This window comes from Botryllus schlosseri, chromosome 13 (assembly GCF_051294905.1).
Source record: "Botryllus schlosseri isolate E-star chromosome 13, Bs_hap1, whole genome shotgun sequence".
In the NCBI taxonomy this organism is placed as follows: Eukaryota; Metazoa; Chordata; class Ascidiacea; order Stolidobranchia; family Styelidae; genus Botryllus; species Botryllus schlosseri.
In genome coordinates this window covers 2,698,176-2,717,043 of record NC_137248.1, presented here as the reverse complement: position 1 = coordinate 2,717,043, position 18,868 = coordinate 2,698,176, and the positions used below count along the sequence as shown (strand labels likewise).

Sequence of the window (18,868 nt, the reverse complement as noted above, 5' to 3'; positions counted from 1 at the left end):
GAAGAACTGATATGAATTAGAACTCAAAGTATATATGATACCGGGAATTGAAAGTGAAGTATAAATACCACTTCTAAAAACGGGAAATGTATTTCGTGTCTTTAGTCCAGAAAGTTTCAAAGGTGGTATGCTAAAACAGCTCTAAAACTAAAAAAAGTCAGAGTCCATATTTTCCACGCCGTGGACTGCTTGATTACGATATGATAAGTAGATGCTAGATTGCGAAACATCAGTTTCAAACGTTTTGATGAGCCATATATACTGGGATTAAATATTTCATATGGGTGAAGGGCGACAATGCGGTGTGAACGGAACCACGCCGACGCGATACCTAAATTATATTCACCGATACTTTCGTGAAATCATAGTGGTTACTCCGTATCCACTGAGCGCGAAGCGCGACGAAAATTCTTGGCTTTACTCAACTTTTATGAAAATTAAATGTTGATACTCCGTGAAAACAGCCCCGAAATTCCTCAGGCTATCTTCCTGATTGGAGGATTAAACTACTTCTACTTGACAAACTGAAAATAGCGAAAAGTAAGTAGATCACAAAATATTACGAAGTAAAAGTATAAACAGCGAAAATCAGACATACTTGGGTAAGCATCAGAAGTAGAGGAAAACTACTTGAGTACTTCGAAAAAATAGAAGTACTTCGTTACTGACCACCTGCCTGTTACGCAGTCATCAAAAGTGCATTATGATTATTAATATGATTATCAATAGTGAATATCAGGTCATAGTAGATGTATAGCAATTTACAACGTAGCTACGTAGTAAATTGCTATGGTCGATGAATCAGGCATTTTTCTGCTGCAACCACAACTGCAACTGCACGAAAATTAAATCAAGCAGATCAGATCACGTGATGTAAACAATTGACCGGGGTATTCCCGGAGTACTCATTTTTGCTTACGTGTACCTCGGAAGATTATTTTTATTATTACCCGCTGTCGGGACTATTTTTGCACTTTATGAATGCAAATTCCAGTTGAGTTTGGGCACATAATTGCTAACATAGCTTTCTCTTTTTATCATTTGTCATTACGAACACCCATTTCGCCATTGCAATTTTTGCAATAAGGAAAAGACGTTATGTATTTTTGTCCTTGAGGTCTTTTGCGGCATATACACGAATACACCGACTCGTGATATACATATACACGATCTGTGCATATGCATACCGTGAGTGGATGATGTGCATATGCCGCTGAACAAGGAAGGTGCAGTTATAGCCTGCAGATATTGACTTTCTAAGTCTTGCACTGCCCCTCCACGCTATCCTGATGTACTGGTTGTGACTTGTGGTTGTGGTTGGTACTGCTGAGACTGAGCCCCAAGCGGCAAAATCGCTAATTGCCCATTCAGCTTGAGCGTTCCTATTGTTCGCAACAATGGAAATGTCGAACTTTGAGCGCGATTTTAGTGGGATTCCAGCGTCTGGACCACATTTTAATTAATATGTTCGGAATCAGTGAGAAAGTAGCGTTCGATTGAGTCCGGTTCAATTAAATTTTGCGCTCTGGTCACCAGCGCTAAGATTACCAGCAAATCTATCATACAGTGAGCATATTCATCACAGATATCAGATAATTTCATGGGATTACATTAACATTAAAATATGTGTCTTTTACATATTCAGAATGAAATTGATATCATGCGCATATATTGGAATATTGCTCTTATGTGTTACACGACCAATCGCGCCAGCTGCTGCAGGGAAACATGAAAATGACTTATCTGTACAAAATGATTCAGAGACAAGATTCAACGGGTAGGTATCCTGTTAATTAGTCCAATTATCGTTTCAACACCTATTTCTTTTCACTAGCCCATTCATAGTTGTGAGTACAATGGACGGTAAAGTCACAGCATTGGACAGACGTAGTGGTGCATTTGTATGGAGCTTTGATGCTGAAATTGGCCCGTTGTTATCATCAAGTCTTACCAAGTTACCGATTACTCAGGTAATATTCTATGACTAATTATTATTGCGTTGGTATGATTTTCTAATGGCATTAGGCAAGTCATACTGAGTAATATTGGGATTATTTGCTGTAGACGCTGAAAAGGTATTATTTCAATTTTAGCTAACTCATCCTTGCATTAACTGGGTCTGACCATTTGGGTATAGAGTGATGGGACCAGGGTTGTAATGACTCGAGTCATGATCTTTTGGTGACTCGACTTGACTTGAGCTATTTTCTAAAATATGGAAAATGACTCGACTCTAATTGACGCAATTTACTATCCGAGTCCACCAATTCACTGACTCAAGACTCGGACAGCCAAGATAGGCATTTTGTTGTAACTTCGAAGGATAGTAAGGTACCACATTATTGGTATTTCATCTATCAGTACTGGTGTTTGTAAAATAAGGCCAGAAACTGTGTAAAATGATGGAAATTACTATAATGATTGCGAGGCGTTCAATATCTCCCAGTGTTGTGACAACGCGAGTTGAACATGGACTCGAAAATGAACAGTAAACACAATGACTTGTACTCGGACTCGAGTCTCAACACTGTGACTTGGACTTCGCATGACTCGGCGGTGAATTAAAAATAACTCGACTTGACTCGAGTCAAAACTAGACTTCGATCTGTTGAATATATATATTCTGTTTCATATTTGTAGTTATAGTTAATGATGAAAATTGAAATTGAAAAAAATTGAATTCGAATAATGTGGGAGGACTCGCTCGTTTAATGGATGATATATGGTTGATGAATTTCACAGTGCAAATTTTATCTTGGTACCACCAGTTTTGAATTCATGCACTCCTTTGATAATAATTTAATCAAACATTTCATGCAAAGTTAGGGAAATAGTTGGTAGCCCCATTAGAGGACGTCTTCCTTTTGCCGACTTAAACTAGGTACCATGTGTTTCTAACTCAATTTCCTAATTTCAATGACTCATGGTTTGACTGAACCTTCTATGTTGTAATCAATAATCGTCAGATTATATTTTCATCCTATCAAGACACACACTATGTAAAATGTGATACATAAGACAGAAAGCGATGTAATGAACGGATCAGATGATGTCGAAACAAGCTGCGTTCTCTTAATCTGACATCCAGCTTTTGCGTAGTGTCCAATATCACAGTTTATTTGATATATATAACATGCATATTGGGGAATGGCCATAGTCTATATTTGACAAAAGGTGACAAGTTTGTTACTCATAAACGTGGGTAAGCAAAGGATATTATCATTAGCAACTTTATCATAATATCCTAATCTGTTTTATCAAGTTGAAACAAGATGATTTTGTCCCTCTTTTATGCTAATTAGACATAATTATTTACTAATTATCTAATTCTACTTCTACTCTGCAATCAGTAATGTAATTGTATGAATTTCAGAATGGGAAAACTGTCTGGCTAATTCCATCTCTGAAAGGTAGACTTTTCAAATTCGATGGAAATGCAGTTGAAGTAAGTGCGCTGATATAATGCATTTTGTACTTTCATCATATCAAAACTTGCTTGACTTAACTAAATTTATATTTATTACCAAATTTGACCAATCGCTTCCAGTGGCCTACACTCATTGTATTATGTTATATTGACTATTCACTGTTACATCTTCAACTATATAATAATCATAGGCTATATCCCTACTAATATTGATTTTATATCTTAATTCATAAACTGCATTTCATGTACTGCATCCATTGAATCATTTTGTGTCATGTAAAATGTGAATTCCATGTATTGCCATTTTATCTATAATAAATAAATTCTCTCATCATAGTCTTTATATGTTTGGTGTTTTTTTGTCTATAAAGTTCCTTCCTTTTTTGTCAGTCTCTGCCAATAACTGCAGACAGCCTTCTGTCATCTTCGTTTAAAGTTTCCGATGGCTCGCTCTTAGTTGGTGACCATGAAGTTACCACGTTTGGAGTGGACTCACAAAATGGAAGGTATGTTTGTTCTTGATAGTTTCAGGTTTATAATTTTATTGCGTGCGGGACATTTCATCTAGATCTAGGCTACTAGTATTGTGAAAACGCAAGCTTTATTTTATTGAATCCTTTGCTTAGGAATCAAATGTCTTAGGTGTGACCATTTCAATGCATTGCAACAATCACTCTGAAAGGAAAAAAAAACTCTTCAAGCTTAATATTTCATAAATATTGACATTCCTTAAAAGATTTAAAACCTCGTCACTAACCTTTTATTGTCACTTGCAGTTTGACGAGATAAATACACCTTGGCATGGTGTAGGAAAGGGGTGCTTATGCTTAACTATTTTTGAATAGTATATTCATATTGAAATGAACCCGAATATTTTAGGCTGACGCTCGTCAGGGGTAATCTTCAGCAACTAATAGATAATTGGAATGAAAATTGTATATCAACAATCGTATCACAAAATATAATATCGCCGGCATGAAATTTCAAGTAATTGGAGCGCTTGCTCAGCGTAGTATTATTAGATACACAAACTCCTTCTGTGGGCACACACTTGTGGCCTATTTTGATAAAACTATTTTAACTAATAACTATTTTTCAACATCGGCCCTACTCAGATATTTTCATTAACTGGTGCACCCCATATTATGAGATATGTAGCCTAAGACAGATGATGTATGGTGCTATTTGGGGATTGTTGATATACAATGTTCGTTTCAATTCTCTACTAGTTACTGACAATTACAACTGAAGAGTGCCAGCCGAAAATACTCGCGTTTATTTCAATAAGAATATACTATTCAACTAAATAATGATGTTTGATGGGGTTGAGTTGTATTTGGAATCTGCATTGTGGCACTGCTCAATAAGGAAATTATGTCCAGTACCTAATTCAGTGGCTCGATTATATGAGTTGAAGCTGTGTTGTGGTTGACTGTGAACTGTGCAGCCTGATAGTGTCCAAATTGTGTTCGTTAGACCGATAATTATAACATGATCTTGGCTATGCTGATGGACACAATTTTGATTTTAGAGTTTGGAATGTATATTGTGTATGGATAATGGATATGCAGTGTTAAAGGAAGTTTGATGTGATTCCAAATTTCATTCAGATTGGTGTATTTCTGCACGCCTGACGGCTGTAATACGCTGCACGAACCCGGAAAAGAATCTAATGTTATTATTCTGAAACGGCACCAGAAAACTGTTCGGTCGGTCAGTGAACGCAATGGATATGAAAAGTATGAAATTTCGTTAAGATATCTGACACTGTCTTTTGAAGTCTTGAAACATATAAAACGTGTATCTCTGTGTTAAGCATGTACTTCCTGCAACGATGTTTATTGTGTCATATTAGCATAATGACGCATTCACACTCTTCAGTTGATACTCACGAGTCATCATGACTCCACTCTAACCTATATTATCTGTATTTTGGTAAGCAAATCTTGTTCCGGATTTCTGTAGAGTTAGTCTGAATATTTTCTTCTTATTCCTTAACCACAATGTAATCAGTGTCCTTTTTTATGATGCCTGTTTTATATTAATATTATTATTTGTGTTGCCTGTACAGATGGAATTTCAGCGTGGGTGACTTCAATCTTGACATATCGGCCGGCATGTCAAAGGATCTCATTCCAACTCAGCAGTCTCCTGAACTATCTCATCAGGTGGTCTAATCTTGATTCATATGAATTATTTTCTCTCGAGATAATCTGTTTCGAAGCTACCTTAGTCACAAAGTGTGAAGTTTGATCTTCAAATATAGCATTAAATCTAGATAAGGATGATAGATAGACAAACGTAGGCCCTATCCATTGAATAATGTGTAATACACAGATGTCGTGAAAGTAGTCAAAAACTGTTAAAGTAAAATCGGAAGTAGTCTTAAACAGTGGTTCTCAACCTTTTTGTCTTCGCGGACCCCTTTTGGACCGTGACAGACCCCCGAGGACCCACTCAAGTTTTAGTTCAAATTTATCTCAACAGTCCTGCAACCGTCATCTGCATGTGCAGGAATTAACAGTGGGCTAGAGGTAAACAGCAACAAATTGACTTTTCCTGAAAATAATATCATTCAATATGTAGAAATTGGGCAGACTTTTACTATTTCAAGCGAATTCGGCAGCTGCATTTCTTGACATACGTGGTCCTGTATTGAAAATCCGCTCCATCGGCGAATGTAATATTACCACGCGGCGATACCTTTATGTAGGATCGCACCATTTACGACACCAAAATTGAGTAACAGACTTTTTTAATGAACGTCCAGTCGTCCAGCCTAGTCATTTCTATCAAGCAGGTCATCTTGAAGTTATTCTGGAATAGTGGATATGTATATCACAGAGGAAAATGGATCCCATGTCAAGGTTTCCATCCTTTTATTGGGGCAGATAAGGAAAACACTTTTTCCTATTTCAAACGACTGTTCACTATTTTGATGAGACTGACAACTTCAAATCCACAAGGTTTTGCAAACATTTCGAGGTCATCCTGATTGATTCCACTACTCCAACTTTATCCACAAACCCCGACGAAACATCTCTCTCGAAACAGCAATATGTTTGTATCAGAAGGCCACTATTGGCAATTTGACAATGACTTTTCACAGTGGGATATTTCACCTCCGACGGCCATTCCGTTGATGTGAGTCCGGAAATTTAAGCAGTTATGAATCGAAACTGCCTCGAGATTCTCCTAATTTAAAAAAAAATACTAATTAGGTTATCAATCATTTTTAATATTTGGATTTAAAATGCTTCACAGACCCCCGGTTTAGAACCACTGGTCTAAAACACTACCATGTTAGTAAGCAGCATAAGTATGCATATGTACTACTTAAATTCTCTGGAAAGTAGAAGTACTTCCTTATTGTCCACTTTTAGTGTTACATGAGATTTTAATTAATAAATGATTTTGAATTTGCAGGCTGATGACGAATTTCACCATAGGTCTGGACCACTTAAACACGAAAACGATCCTGACTTTGCCGGTGACGGCCCAGACTTCGTCAAGGGTAATACTGTGAGACTTGACAAAAAAAATTCGGAATTTGTTGACACGATTTGTTGCAGACCATTTCGGCAACGAAGACAATTGCGAGGTGCAAGTATCCATTCCGAACGGCTCTGTGTCATTGCTGACTTCTGATCACAAGAATATGTGGACGCGAAAGGTGAATAGTAGTCAACTACGAATTTTATTGACTGGATGTGTTCTTTGGCTCCATTATTATGGTGCATTTTGTAGGAAATGCATGCATTTTTACATCACCTAACTTGCAATCTTATAATGCATGCGTATCTAGTATAATTATCTTGAAATATACAAATTTGTGTATATGGTTGGTTTTATACCTAAAGCCGGGGTTGCAACCAAGTCACAAGTCAATCCCACTTTTATAGTTTTGACACGAGTCAAGTTGAGTCATTTTCAATTCACCACCGAGTCAAGTCCAAGTCATCGAGCAGAGGGTCGAGTCCAAGTCATTGTGTTGACATCTCATTTTCCAATTAAAGTCTTGTTGAACCCACTTTTTATAGTTCTGTTTGTGGATATCGAATGGTTCGCATTTATAATCTACTAATTTTCCTCACTTTTTGCAGTTTCTGGTCGCATTTTCAAGTACCAGTACCAATACACGAAATTCCAATAGTGTGGTGACTACTATTCTTCGCAATTACAATGAAATATCGGTTTTGGCCGTCTGAGTCTCGAGTCATGCGCAAGGACTCGAGTCTAAGTCGAGTCAATACACTATATTTTTCCGTATTTTGGGAAAATGACTCGAGTCAAGTCGAGTCATCAAAAAATCGTGACTCGAGTCGAGTCATTACAACCCTGCCTAAAGCCTTTTTCTGAAATTTTGAGAAAACCTGCCTACGTCCGACACGAATACCACAAGATATGGCGTCACCGGCTTGAATTTTCGAATAATCGGGGCGAGAGATTGTTGATGTACAATGTTCTCTCCAATTCGCTAATAGTTTCTGACGATTACCCCTGACGAGGATCAGTCGAAAATATTTGGGTTAATTTCAATTTGAATATAATATTCTAAACTACTTTTACTATAGTAGTTTTTCTTTAAGACTGTAGGGATGGGAGTATCTAAAAACACAACCCCTTGAGTAGAATTACTTCATTACATACCGCTGTGGAAGTAACTGGTAATTTTATCAATCTTTCATGTATATTTAACGTGCGATTCCTTTTAGTTTGGCAGTCCGATCGCTAGCATTTGGCAAATCGACGGCGCAGAATATAAAAAACTGGACCTGTTCGATCCGTCCACTGTACCAGCCTTGAGGGGGGACGAGAAATCCCCAAAACCGGACCCAACAATCTACCTCGGTAACATTCTCGCACATTTCAATGTTTTGAGATTTTTTTTCACCAGCGTTACTTCCAGGAATGTATAAAAAGAACGCATACATCCAGATGTCGAGCTCGATTCGAAGCGCCACCGCGAAATCGAACGCTGTCATGAGTCATTTTTCAAAATACAGGTCGGGCATTGTTTGTGTGCAGCGTTTGTAGTGGGACAACTAAAATTTTTCCAAATTAGATTAGAATTGAAATTATAGCTACACACTTGTTTTTCCATTACTTCAACTACTACTTCAGCAGCAAAACTTTGAACATCCCATTGAGTTGTATATTTACATATTCTCTCAATCTATTCAGCCCCACTGTGAGACTACCGTTTCGTCCGTACCTGGCTTCTGCGGACCATTTAACGGAAGCTGTGATGTCAGACGCGAAAGACAGCGAATTGTCTGTGTATGGCTCAGCCTCGGCAAACTGCGACAATAATTGGATGTCGTACGTAGACCAGTCGACCGAATCCAGAAAAGGTTGGGTTGGGCATACATTTTTCTCTAAGGTATAAATTGATTAGTTTATTCATATTGAAATGAATCGGGATATTTTCGGCTGACACTCGTCAGGGGTAATCGACAGTAACTAGTGGTGGACTGGAAAGAACACTCGTATATAAAATACTCGGGTTCATTTCAATATGAACATACTCTTTAATTGTATATTGAAGTTCTGTACCTCCAAGAAGCTCTTCAAAGTAATGAATGATAATATCGCAGTTATTCAACGTATATTTTTTGTATGTATGTCTGTAGATTGAAGTGTGTCAGTAGTTCTTAAAGTAAGGATTTAACTTGAAGTCACAACCAAACCAGAGTGACCAAACGTATGTAATATTTGCTGATTTTTCTTTGCAAAAAAAGAATTTAGCGCTTTGCTTGATCTTCTGTTGGTACTTTGGGTATTTCCAAGTTCACTCTGTTGCGCACCATCGCCAATAAATGACATGCACAGAGAAATTGTTATGACAGTATGAGTCAATCATAAAATCGTGGATGACTCGACCAAGCCATATGACTCCGAGTCTCGTGCGTCTGAACCAATACTTGCAAAATAGGCCCAGAAACTTGTCTTTTATCTGTTTCAATAAACATATTAAGATTGAGGAAAATGTGTTTTTATAAAAGCGAGGCCGTCGATATCACCCAAGAGTTTCACTGAAGTGAGTTCAAGCTGACTCAAACTCGATAATAGTCAGTGAAAACTATGACTCGGACTCGGCCATTTGCTAACTGACTTGGACTTGTTCTGGACTCTGTGATGAGTTGAAAATGACTTGACTTGTGACTCGGAACGTAATGACTTAGTTGGTTACAACGCTGATTTGGCAATATGAATATAATGTTTGTTGCTGTATCCAATCTTCGTTTCTTACATGCCAGAAGTTGGATTCTTCCTGAAAAGCCCTCTGCCTTTTTATGCGTTACCCGATCAATCAGAGCGCAAGGGTAGGATCACAGAAATCTACGTCGATGAGCATTCCGGGTGAGTGTCTGTTCTGTGTCGCTGTCGCTTGTCTCATTGTCGTTGTTTTTTAGAGAATCACCCATATACTTCGTCTTCATTTATGGCATGTCTGGGAATACGATTGCGCTTCTTTTTTTCACGTGGGTGCTCGCAGTTGTGGTGGCTTGGTTGTGCCACAGGCATTTGAAATCTAAGGTATCAAGTTTACTTTGTATCTAGGTAGAGCCTGACCGATTATTAGTGTGCCAATGCCATTGAGTAGATATCACACTTGAAAATAAATATCAGTATCAACTACTAGAGGTAAAATTTATCAGAAATTTTTGAGACGTCACAAGGTTGTAGGCGGTTAGAGAACTATAATTTGCATCTGTTAGACTAGGGATATTGATATATTGTTTATACGGTCTAAAATTTTATGAGTGCGCCTTGAGCGAGATCCATTTCTATTGAATATCGGCTGAATATAATGGGTTTATCAGTATCGGCTTAAAAATACGGTATCAATCGGGCTCAATGTTGAGATTTTGTGTGTTTCTTGTTTGGAATGGCTAAAAATTAAAGCATGCTGATCACCATCATGCCATAGTGATGAACGTAGTTGATATTGTTGTTTTAGTTGTTGAAATCAATGTATACTGGTTTCGTTTGGTAGTTTATTCCTCCATCAGATACATACTTGCCGGGTGCCATTTGGGAGTTTAGATTTGACTTGTCGGTATTAAGATTTCTTGTGTCGAACTCAAGCTCTCAAAAAGTGGATTTTGTGTATTAAAACAAATTTGAAAGAGAGTCTCAGCCACATATTGTCATGGATCGGTAGCTTGTGAAGCTTTGCAGAAATTAGATATGAAACGTCACTATATATGTTCTGTTCAGGAATCTAAGCAAGAATCCAAAGCACCCGAAACTCAGCCTGAAACGGCAGTGACAGATGTCACACCTAACAAAGACGATGTTGATACCACATGCACCTATAGCACTTACGAATCAAGATTTTTGCATGACTTTGAAGCTACCCATTGTCTTGGCAAGGTTGGTTTGTTAATTTTTTAATAATTATCCTTCATATGAACAAAACAGAAGTTTTTTGTCATGTTTTACCATTCTGACTTCATCAATCCTACATATCACACTCGAAAATTACTAAACAATAGAATTCTGTGCAAATCTAAAGCTAATGAAACATACTTGAGGAAGGATATCTTTATTACAATCAACAACATAAAACAGATCAGTCCGACTTGTAGCAGAAATTTAGTTCTTTTGTGCATGACGTTTCCTAAACTTTGGCAATTACACTATTGTACACTTTGCAGAGTAATTCAAGGCTCGAGTGTTCAATTTGAGTTGAGAATATCAGAAAGACATGCCGACAATTTGCGGCACCGAAATAATTTAAGAAACGGAAGGAATTTACAAAATTGACACCTCTTCTGTTTGTTTCTCCCGGCTTGTTGCGCAGTTACAGTTTTAACATAAGCAATTGTGCATTTGACTATTCTAGTGAGCCATTTTCTTTGTGTTGTTAATAATATTTGACCTAAAAACGATAATGTTAACGTAGAAATTGAAACTTTTGACATTTAAAAACTTTTTTCATGAATTTTGACGTATAAACGATTCAAGTAGTTAAATCATACATTATTGTGCAGAAAGTTGAAATTTATTGCCGTATTGAAGTTCTACATTTGCTTCGTTGATATTATATCGATAGTGTATGATATTACATCAATATTTGAAGATACTTGGAGGTACAGAACTTCAATATACAATTGCATAATATATTCATACTGAAATATACTTGAATATTTTCATCTGGCACTTGTCAGGGGCAATGTTCCCTCTAATTTTTGACGAGTCTGCGCACACTCACCAACTTACTGCGCAGACCCTTAGACAACAGTGCGTAACATCTAAAAAAAGGTCACGTCATCACTTCGGATTTTTTGTGCGCAAGTTAGATTTTCTGTTCGCAGAGACCGTGTTAGCACTGCGCCTTTGCGCACGTGCGTAGCTTAGAGGGAACATTGGTCAGGGGTTCGTTTTCTTATTTTAATATGAATATATTATTCAATTATACAGAATATTATAACTTCTAATGTCAGCGGAAACATGGAGAAGTGCATGCACACTGCACATATATTAGTATGATTTTTAATCGCGTTTAACCCACCCAACCGAATAAAGCCATCATTTTAATACTTTAGGGAGGCTTTGGAATTGTATGGGAATCACGGAACAAGGTAGATGATTGCAGCTACGCAGTCAAAAGAATCCGTTTACCAAACAAGTAACTTTTTCCTCTTCAATTATTATTCGGTTGGACTTGGAAATTATGATTATTTCATCGTTCAGGGAAACCGCGAGGGAAAAAATGCTCCGCGAAGTCCGCGCGTTGGCCAAACTCAATCATAACTGCATCGTGCGGTATTACAACGCTTGGATCGAAGAGCCACCTCCAGACTGGCAAGAGCAGACTGACATTGGCCTGACTGGCAGTGCTAAGTATGATCCTTCTTTTGTGTCTTACTGGGTCTAGTGTAGTTTTGTATCCACGGCGAAGAATTTTCCCCTTGACTATCGCATATCAGTGCTCCCAATGAACATGTCAAAAAACAAGATCGTCAACTGTGCTCTCCATGAAACTTATTATTTTCATGTCGGTTAGTAGTTTGGGTTAGTGTCAGAGGTGAACAGCAAGGAAGTATTTCTACCTGTTCAGAGTACTCAAGTAGTTCCTCGTGTCACTCGAGTCAAGTCGAGTCGCTAAAAAATCGCGCCTCGAGTTGGACTCATTACAACCCTTATAATTGGTCTAGTTAGATAACTAGAAGTATCTACCAAGGCTGACTGAGATATTTATTTTTTGCGCACTTTTAAACGAATACTTTCACTTGTAAATGTGTAGAAATTTATATCTCTACATCTACTGAATTTCTTTTCAGCAATCTACTGTCAACTTTTGCACGATCGCCGCATTCAGCGCAACATTCCGACACCAAAGCCAAGCATCAAGTCACCGATTCATATATAGTACAACGTAACCAATCGCCTTGTAAACGAAACGTCTCGTTTGAACCAACTGAACCTTTTGCAATACCGTCAATGCCCAGCGGCGGATTCCAACTATCTGAATATTCCGAATATCAACCTCAATCCACAGTGCCTGAGGAGTCGTCTTACAATGAAAGCATTCCGTTTGGTCGATACGACCGAAACAACAAGTCTTTAAGCGATTTGAGCATTGTGTTTGAAAACTCTGGCGTCGATCATTCGACTAGCTCGAGAGATTCAGCGTTTGAAGAGCCGAAACCAGCTCGAAGAACCAAAGACAGGTCGGGGTTCAACGATTCTTCGAAACAGAAGAAGAGATTGTCACAGGAATCGAAGATAATAGAGCCTGTGGCAGCACAGTTGCCAAATGTTTATCTGTACATTCAGGTGAGGACGCTCTGTCTAAGGTGCGGCCGGAGGCCCGGAGGGCTGTTAAAAAAAAACTCATTTTTATTGGACTACAAATTTTGGATTTGAGAAAAATAGTATTTACGGTGGCAAATTCTTTAATTATTTATTATAGATCTGATAATATATTTAGATGGAAATTAACCCGAATATGTCTGACTCAAAATCTACTAGTTGCCAGCCAAAAATATTCTGGGTTTATACCAATGTGAATATATTTTTCAATTATATCAACTGTGTTACAATAAATTTGATTTGATCTGCGTGTAAATTAACACATATCCTTGGGGAAAGGAATTCAATTTATTCACGTCGTCTGGTAACTTACATTGCAGATGGAGCTCTGTAAAAAGGAAACCCTGCAAAGTTGGCTCAACGGTAACAATGCTCGAGAAGAGCAGTATTGCTTGTGGATTTTGCAGCAAGTGTTGAGCGCTGTCGATTATATCCACGATTCCAATTTGATCCATCGGGACCTCAAGGTATGCGTTGATTTTTTCGGAATTTTACCATTGACACATTTCTCACGCAACGAACTTGAAATATACACGACAAAACACTGTACCGAATTTATGACTACCAAACATAGGGCTTTTGCTTAAGGAAATTTTTTAGTCTAGCCAAATGTGGTGTGCAGCGTTTTTTTAGGCAACCCAACGCAGGGTTGTAACCAAGTCACGAGGTTCCGAGTCACAAGTCACTCACTTGTATAGTTTTGACTCGAGTCAAGTCGAGTCATTTTCAATTCAACACCGAGTCCAAATCACGGAGTAGAGTGTCGAGTCCGAGTCATAGTGTTTTGACTCGAGTCCAAGTCATTGTATTGACTGTTCAGTTCCGAGTTATTGTCATGTGAAACCCACTCTGCTCGGCGATATCGAATGCTTCGCATTCATAATATACTAATTTTCTCGCTGTAACAGTTTCTGGTAGTACCAGTACTGATAGACGAAATAATAATAGTGTGATAACTTTACAATGAAATGTCTGTCTTGGTAGACTCAGTCTCGAGTCATATGACTGGGTCCGTCATATGCGCAATGACTCAAGTGCAAAAGTCAAGTCAATACACAAATTGACTCTAGTCGAGTCATTTTTCATTTTTAAGAAAAGGACTCGAGTCAAGTCGAGCCCCCAGAAAATCGTGACTCGAGTCATTACAACTATGACCTAACGATGTAATCAGTAAATACCCGGAATCCAAAAAAAAAAAGTTATTTTTTAGCAACCCTAAGTACATGCAACAAATAAAAAAACTTGAGGTATGCTCCCACAAAGGTTTAAAAATGAAAGCCAGTGGTCAGTTACTGTCTTATCGCATTGCAGCCTCACTAGATTCAACTTAACTCAAGACCTGAGGATTTTATCTTTTCATTCAGCCTTCCAATGTATTCTTCTCCCACGACGGCAAAATAAAAGTCGGAGACTTTGGTCTGGTCACCGAAATCGACGACTTTGAAAGCGACACGGCCGCCGACAGCAACACCGCATACGACTCTGAGGAGCTGCACACCGAAAGAGTCGGCACCAGACTGTATATGGCTCCCGAGCAAATGAACAGCCGCAACTACAGCAAGAAAGTGGACATTTTCGCTATCGGGATTATACTCATTGAACTTTTTACTACCTTCTCAACGCATATGGAAAGGGTGGACGTGCTCAAGAAAGCAAGAAAGGGAGTGTTGGCGAAAGATTTCTCGCGGTTATACACAAAAGAGGTAGGACTGATGGTCTTGACTTCCAAGTCTATTATTCTTCTGAAGTATCGATAAAACCAAATGAACTAAGCGGACGTGGTCAGTAGCAACGTACTTGTACTTTTTTGGAGTACTCCAAGCTCTGCAAACTTGTTCTGCCTACTCAAGTAGTTAGACTACTTTCCAGGGTTGTAACCAAGTCACAAGTCGATCTCACTTATAGTGTTGACTCGAGTCAAGTCGAGTCATTTTCAATTCACCATCGAGTCAAGTCCGAGTCCAAGTCCCTGTCTTCACTGTTCAGGTTTGAGTTCAATCCTTTTCAACGCTGTTTTTCCAACTCTGCTCAAGTGATATAGAATGGCTCGCATTCATAATATCGTAATTTTCCTCAGTCCTAACAGATTCTGGCCCTAATTTCCAAGTATCAGGACTGATAGGAGAAATACCAATCATGTGACTTTACTATTCTTCAAAGTTACTATGTCTGTCTTGGCCGTCCTCGTCTCGAGTCATGCACAATGTCTCGAGTACAATTCGAGTCAACACACAAATTGACTCGAGTTGAGTCATTTTACGCATTTGAAATAATAACTCCCGTCATTAGCTTATTACAACCCTGCTACAACAGCTTCCACTTCTACTCAGGTTTTTTAGACACAACTACCTACTTTTTTCACCTTGTATTCTGCAAAGTCGATAGTAGTTTGGGAAATGTTTGTCTCACATTTATGAGTGAAATTGTCAATAAATCCATGTGAAATTGCCTCTATATTACGGTTTTAACTGAATATAATGTCGAAAACCGCACTTGTTTGTAGCAGAGTTGGATCAATTACATTATATCAGTTAAATTACAATTACAATTACAATTACTTTCATGCATGTTTCAATTACATTACAATTACTCCATGCTAAAAATATCAAATTACAATTACAATTACAATTACTTCTTGCATGCTTCAATTACATTACAATTACAATTGCTGCTGTTGAAAATGTAATTGAATAATCATAAATTCAACCGTGCTCCTTGACAACCGTAGCGTCGTAATTAACAACAATTCAAGTCTAGTTCAGATTGTGTAGTAATAAATGCGTTTATGTGCGTACGTACATAGTATGCTATGTAAGATGTCATTGTGACGTAATATAAGCGTGTTTTGTATGCTCGGTAATTATGGCTCACGTAATTGGAAATGTAAAATGTTATTTACCTAATTTCCTATGGGTTAGGATTAAGGATAGGGTGCAGTATGTCGTTGAAAAAAGTAGTATAATATATGCACGTGTTGGATTTGCATATATAGTATATAATTAAAGAAATAATATTATTTTTATCGAGGGACGTAGGAATTAGGATGAGGAGTAAAAACAAAACCGTGCTTTGTCAGATAAGACGTTATATAATATCCAGTGGTCTGGTTAGTTAGCCAGACGAAATAGCGATGCAGCATCGTGATCTGAAATCGTATCGTAGATTGCCAACCCACCAGAGATGAGCGGATTTGAAATTTCTATGTCCTGATCAAATCCAAATTCGAACCTTCAAATCCATATCCGAATCTTAATTCCTACCTTTTTCATATTCAAGTCCATGTCCAATCCTAATCCGCTTCCAACTGGAAATTCAGAAAAAAAAACTAATTTATGCAATGGAGGGATTCGAAAATTTTCTTTCACAACCAACGATTCACTTGATTCAAGATAACTTAGTAACCATAAGTACAATAATAACTGATCTGAATAAATTTTGTCGCCATTCGCCACACGACATTTCAATCTCCTAGAAAATAGGTAAATCCAATCCAAATCCTAATCCGTTCCGAAAAAAATGTCTAAATCCAATCCAAATCCGACAAAATTTCACAAATCCTGTTTTTTCAAAACCTAATCCTAATCCATGCTCATCTCTGCAACCCACGGATAGATGCGCAAGATGTGAGTCACGGATGAATGCACCGACAAACGTACCTCAGAGCCGGCTAAAAGCAGCAAACTTTATAGTCTTAGAGCTGGCGATCCAAGCGTCCAAATTTGATGCATCTGGTCTTTATCGTAAGCTATTGATGCATTAATTCCGAAAATACAAATTAAAATCTCGTCAGGGCGATGTAACTGCTCCAAAATAGCCGTTTAAGGCCGACTGTTCTGAAAAGTGAGAGCGCCGCAGCAGCATGACCACAACAATGACCAATTACGCCCAGCGATTGTTCAGAACAATGCCGATTCCCAGACTTTCACGACTATTTTGGGATGGTACCATTGCCTGGAAATATACTTTTATTGCGGAATCAGTGCGACACTAGCTTTCGATTAGGACCATACATATCAAATTTCGACGCTTGGATCGCCAGCTAGGGACTATCAATTCTGCTGCTTTTAGCCGGCTCAGCAGTTCGCTTCTCGGCGTATTCAATCGTGAGTCAAGTGTTGCGAATCCATCCGTTGGTTAGTAATCTAATAATTGTATACAATGGCAGCCGAGCCCAGCATAGCGGTAAAAATAAAAAACTTCGCCCGCAAGGGCGCAGTCAAGGGCTTCCGCAAATGGATCCACCAAATTCCTTGTCGACATTTAAAGAGAATGCATTATAAGTCAATAATTTTATGATGTGCTTGTCAGGCTCAGTAGCAATTTAATGTAATTGAAATTGTAATTGAGCAAAATTTTTGTCAAATTACAATTACAATTAAATTACACAAAATAAAAATGCTTCAATTACAATTACATTACAATTACATTGAAAAATGTAATTACATTACATTACATTACAAATTACAATTGATCCAACTCTGGTTTGTAGTGTAATTAGCCATTTTGCATCACTCGCGAAAATATATCTTGCAATTTAAAAGTAGCCACCTTTAATTGACAGCTAAAAGTATGCTACCCCTTAACCAAATCTAGTTTTTGAAGCACTACTTGAGTACTTTTCAAACATGTATTCTACTTTCACTTGAAGTAGTTTAGGCACATCTTGAAATTGGCTACTTTTACTTGTAATTGAGTAGAGATATATGGATTTTGGGTTGAATTATCGTGGCGTATTGTATAACTAACATGGCCGTTCTGTTTTCAGTCAAAATTAGCGAAGCGAATGCTGTCAGACGAGCCCAACGACAGACCCACTGCCTCAGAAGCGATAAAGGATGAATTGTTTTCGAAATCATAGTGGTCGTATGGTGTTGGTTCATTTTTTGTTATTGGTACTTTTTCTCCTGAGATTTCTTGCTCTTAAATTTTTTACTCGTGAAAATGCTGAATAAAAATGACAAAATCCGATGTTTTGTTTCTGATTCCATGACTTTGACTACCGACTATAACACCGATTGCGAGATATTGGAAATTATATTTGAAGTGAGTTCCACTTGACATGCTAAACTGCTCAGACGAGCTTTATAATATAACCTACTTTATCTGAGAATTGAGATTATCACCTTTCGAACAGAAATATCTCGGTATTAGTACAGTATGCAGGTATTGATATGAGCCGGCGTGTCGCAAATGTTAACTATAATATCGATAAGCACTAAAACGTTGAAAACGACTGCTAAATTATGCGGAGAGAGAGAGAATCAGCAGGTTGTAATGTAATGAGTCTGGTCGCAATTTTTTTTTGTTTAAATTGTCTCGAGTCATTTTCAACATATATATATCGTCATTGCATATATCGATTATAACCGTGATTGAATTTTGCACAAGTAGGGCAGGGTGGTGTTGCACAGACAAGACAAGACGGACAAGCTAGAGGAAAATCTTGCTTGATGTCGGTGAGTATCCGAAAGTATGTGCAACAGATTATCAGATACCTGATGAAGGAGCAGAGCTCCGAAAACTCGTGTGATAAATAAAATTATTACTTTGCAAGTGGACGTTAAAGAAGGTGTGAAAGCAACCAAACCAAGATCTGTATCGCCTGCTCAACGAATT

General features: G+C 37.9%; 2 protein-coding genes across 2 annotated transcripts in view; one reads left to right on the top strand and one right to left on the bottom strand.

Moving 5' to 3' along the window:
* LOC145453942 (doublecortin domain-containing protein 1-like) overlaps nucleotides 1-18,868 on the bottom strand; it is a 304,595-nt gene that overhangs the window by 253,960 nt on the left and 31,767 nt on the right. The window lies entirely within an intron of this gene.
* Nucleotides 1,399-18,220, top strand: LOC145453945 (eukaryotic translation initiation factor 2-alpha kinase 3-like). Its single transcript, XM_080331911.1, has 20 exons — nucleotides 1,399-1,777; nucleotides 1,835-1,970; nucleotides 3,374-3,445; nucleotides 3,818-3,933; nucleotides 5,038-5,166; nucleotides 5,499-5,595; nucleotides 6,854-6,941; nucleotides 7,000-7,100; nucleotides 8,143-8,278; nucleotides 8,337-8,433; nucleotides 8,612-8,781; nucleotides 9,688-9,790; nucleotides 9,844-9,967; nucleotides 10,652-10,807; nucleotides 11,983-12,065; nucleotides 12,131-12,280; nucleotides 12,721-13,216; nucleotides 13,573-13,719; nucleotides 14,617-14,955; nucleotides 18,018-18,220. The coding sequence occupies exons 1-20, from the start codon at nucleotides 1,647-1,649 to the stop codon at nucleotides 18,108-18,110; spliced, it is 2,964 nt and encodes a 987-aa protein (XP_080188037.1). The 5' UTR covers nucleotides 1,399-1,646; the 3' UTR covers nucleotides 18,111-18,220.

Coding starts and splice junctions, on each gene's coding strand:
- LOC145453945 (XM_080331911.1), top strand. CDS start 1,647: ATGAAATTGATATCATGCGCATATATTGGAATATTGCTCTTATGTGTT. Junction 1,971..3,373: donor CCAAGTTACCGATTACTCAG/GTAATATTCTAT, acceptor TATGAATTTCAG/AATGGGAAAACTGTCTGGCT. Junction 9,791..9,843: donor TACGTCGATGAGCATTCCGG/GTGAGTGTCTGT, acceptor GTTGTTTTTTAG/AGAATCACCCATATACTTCG.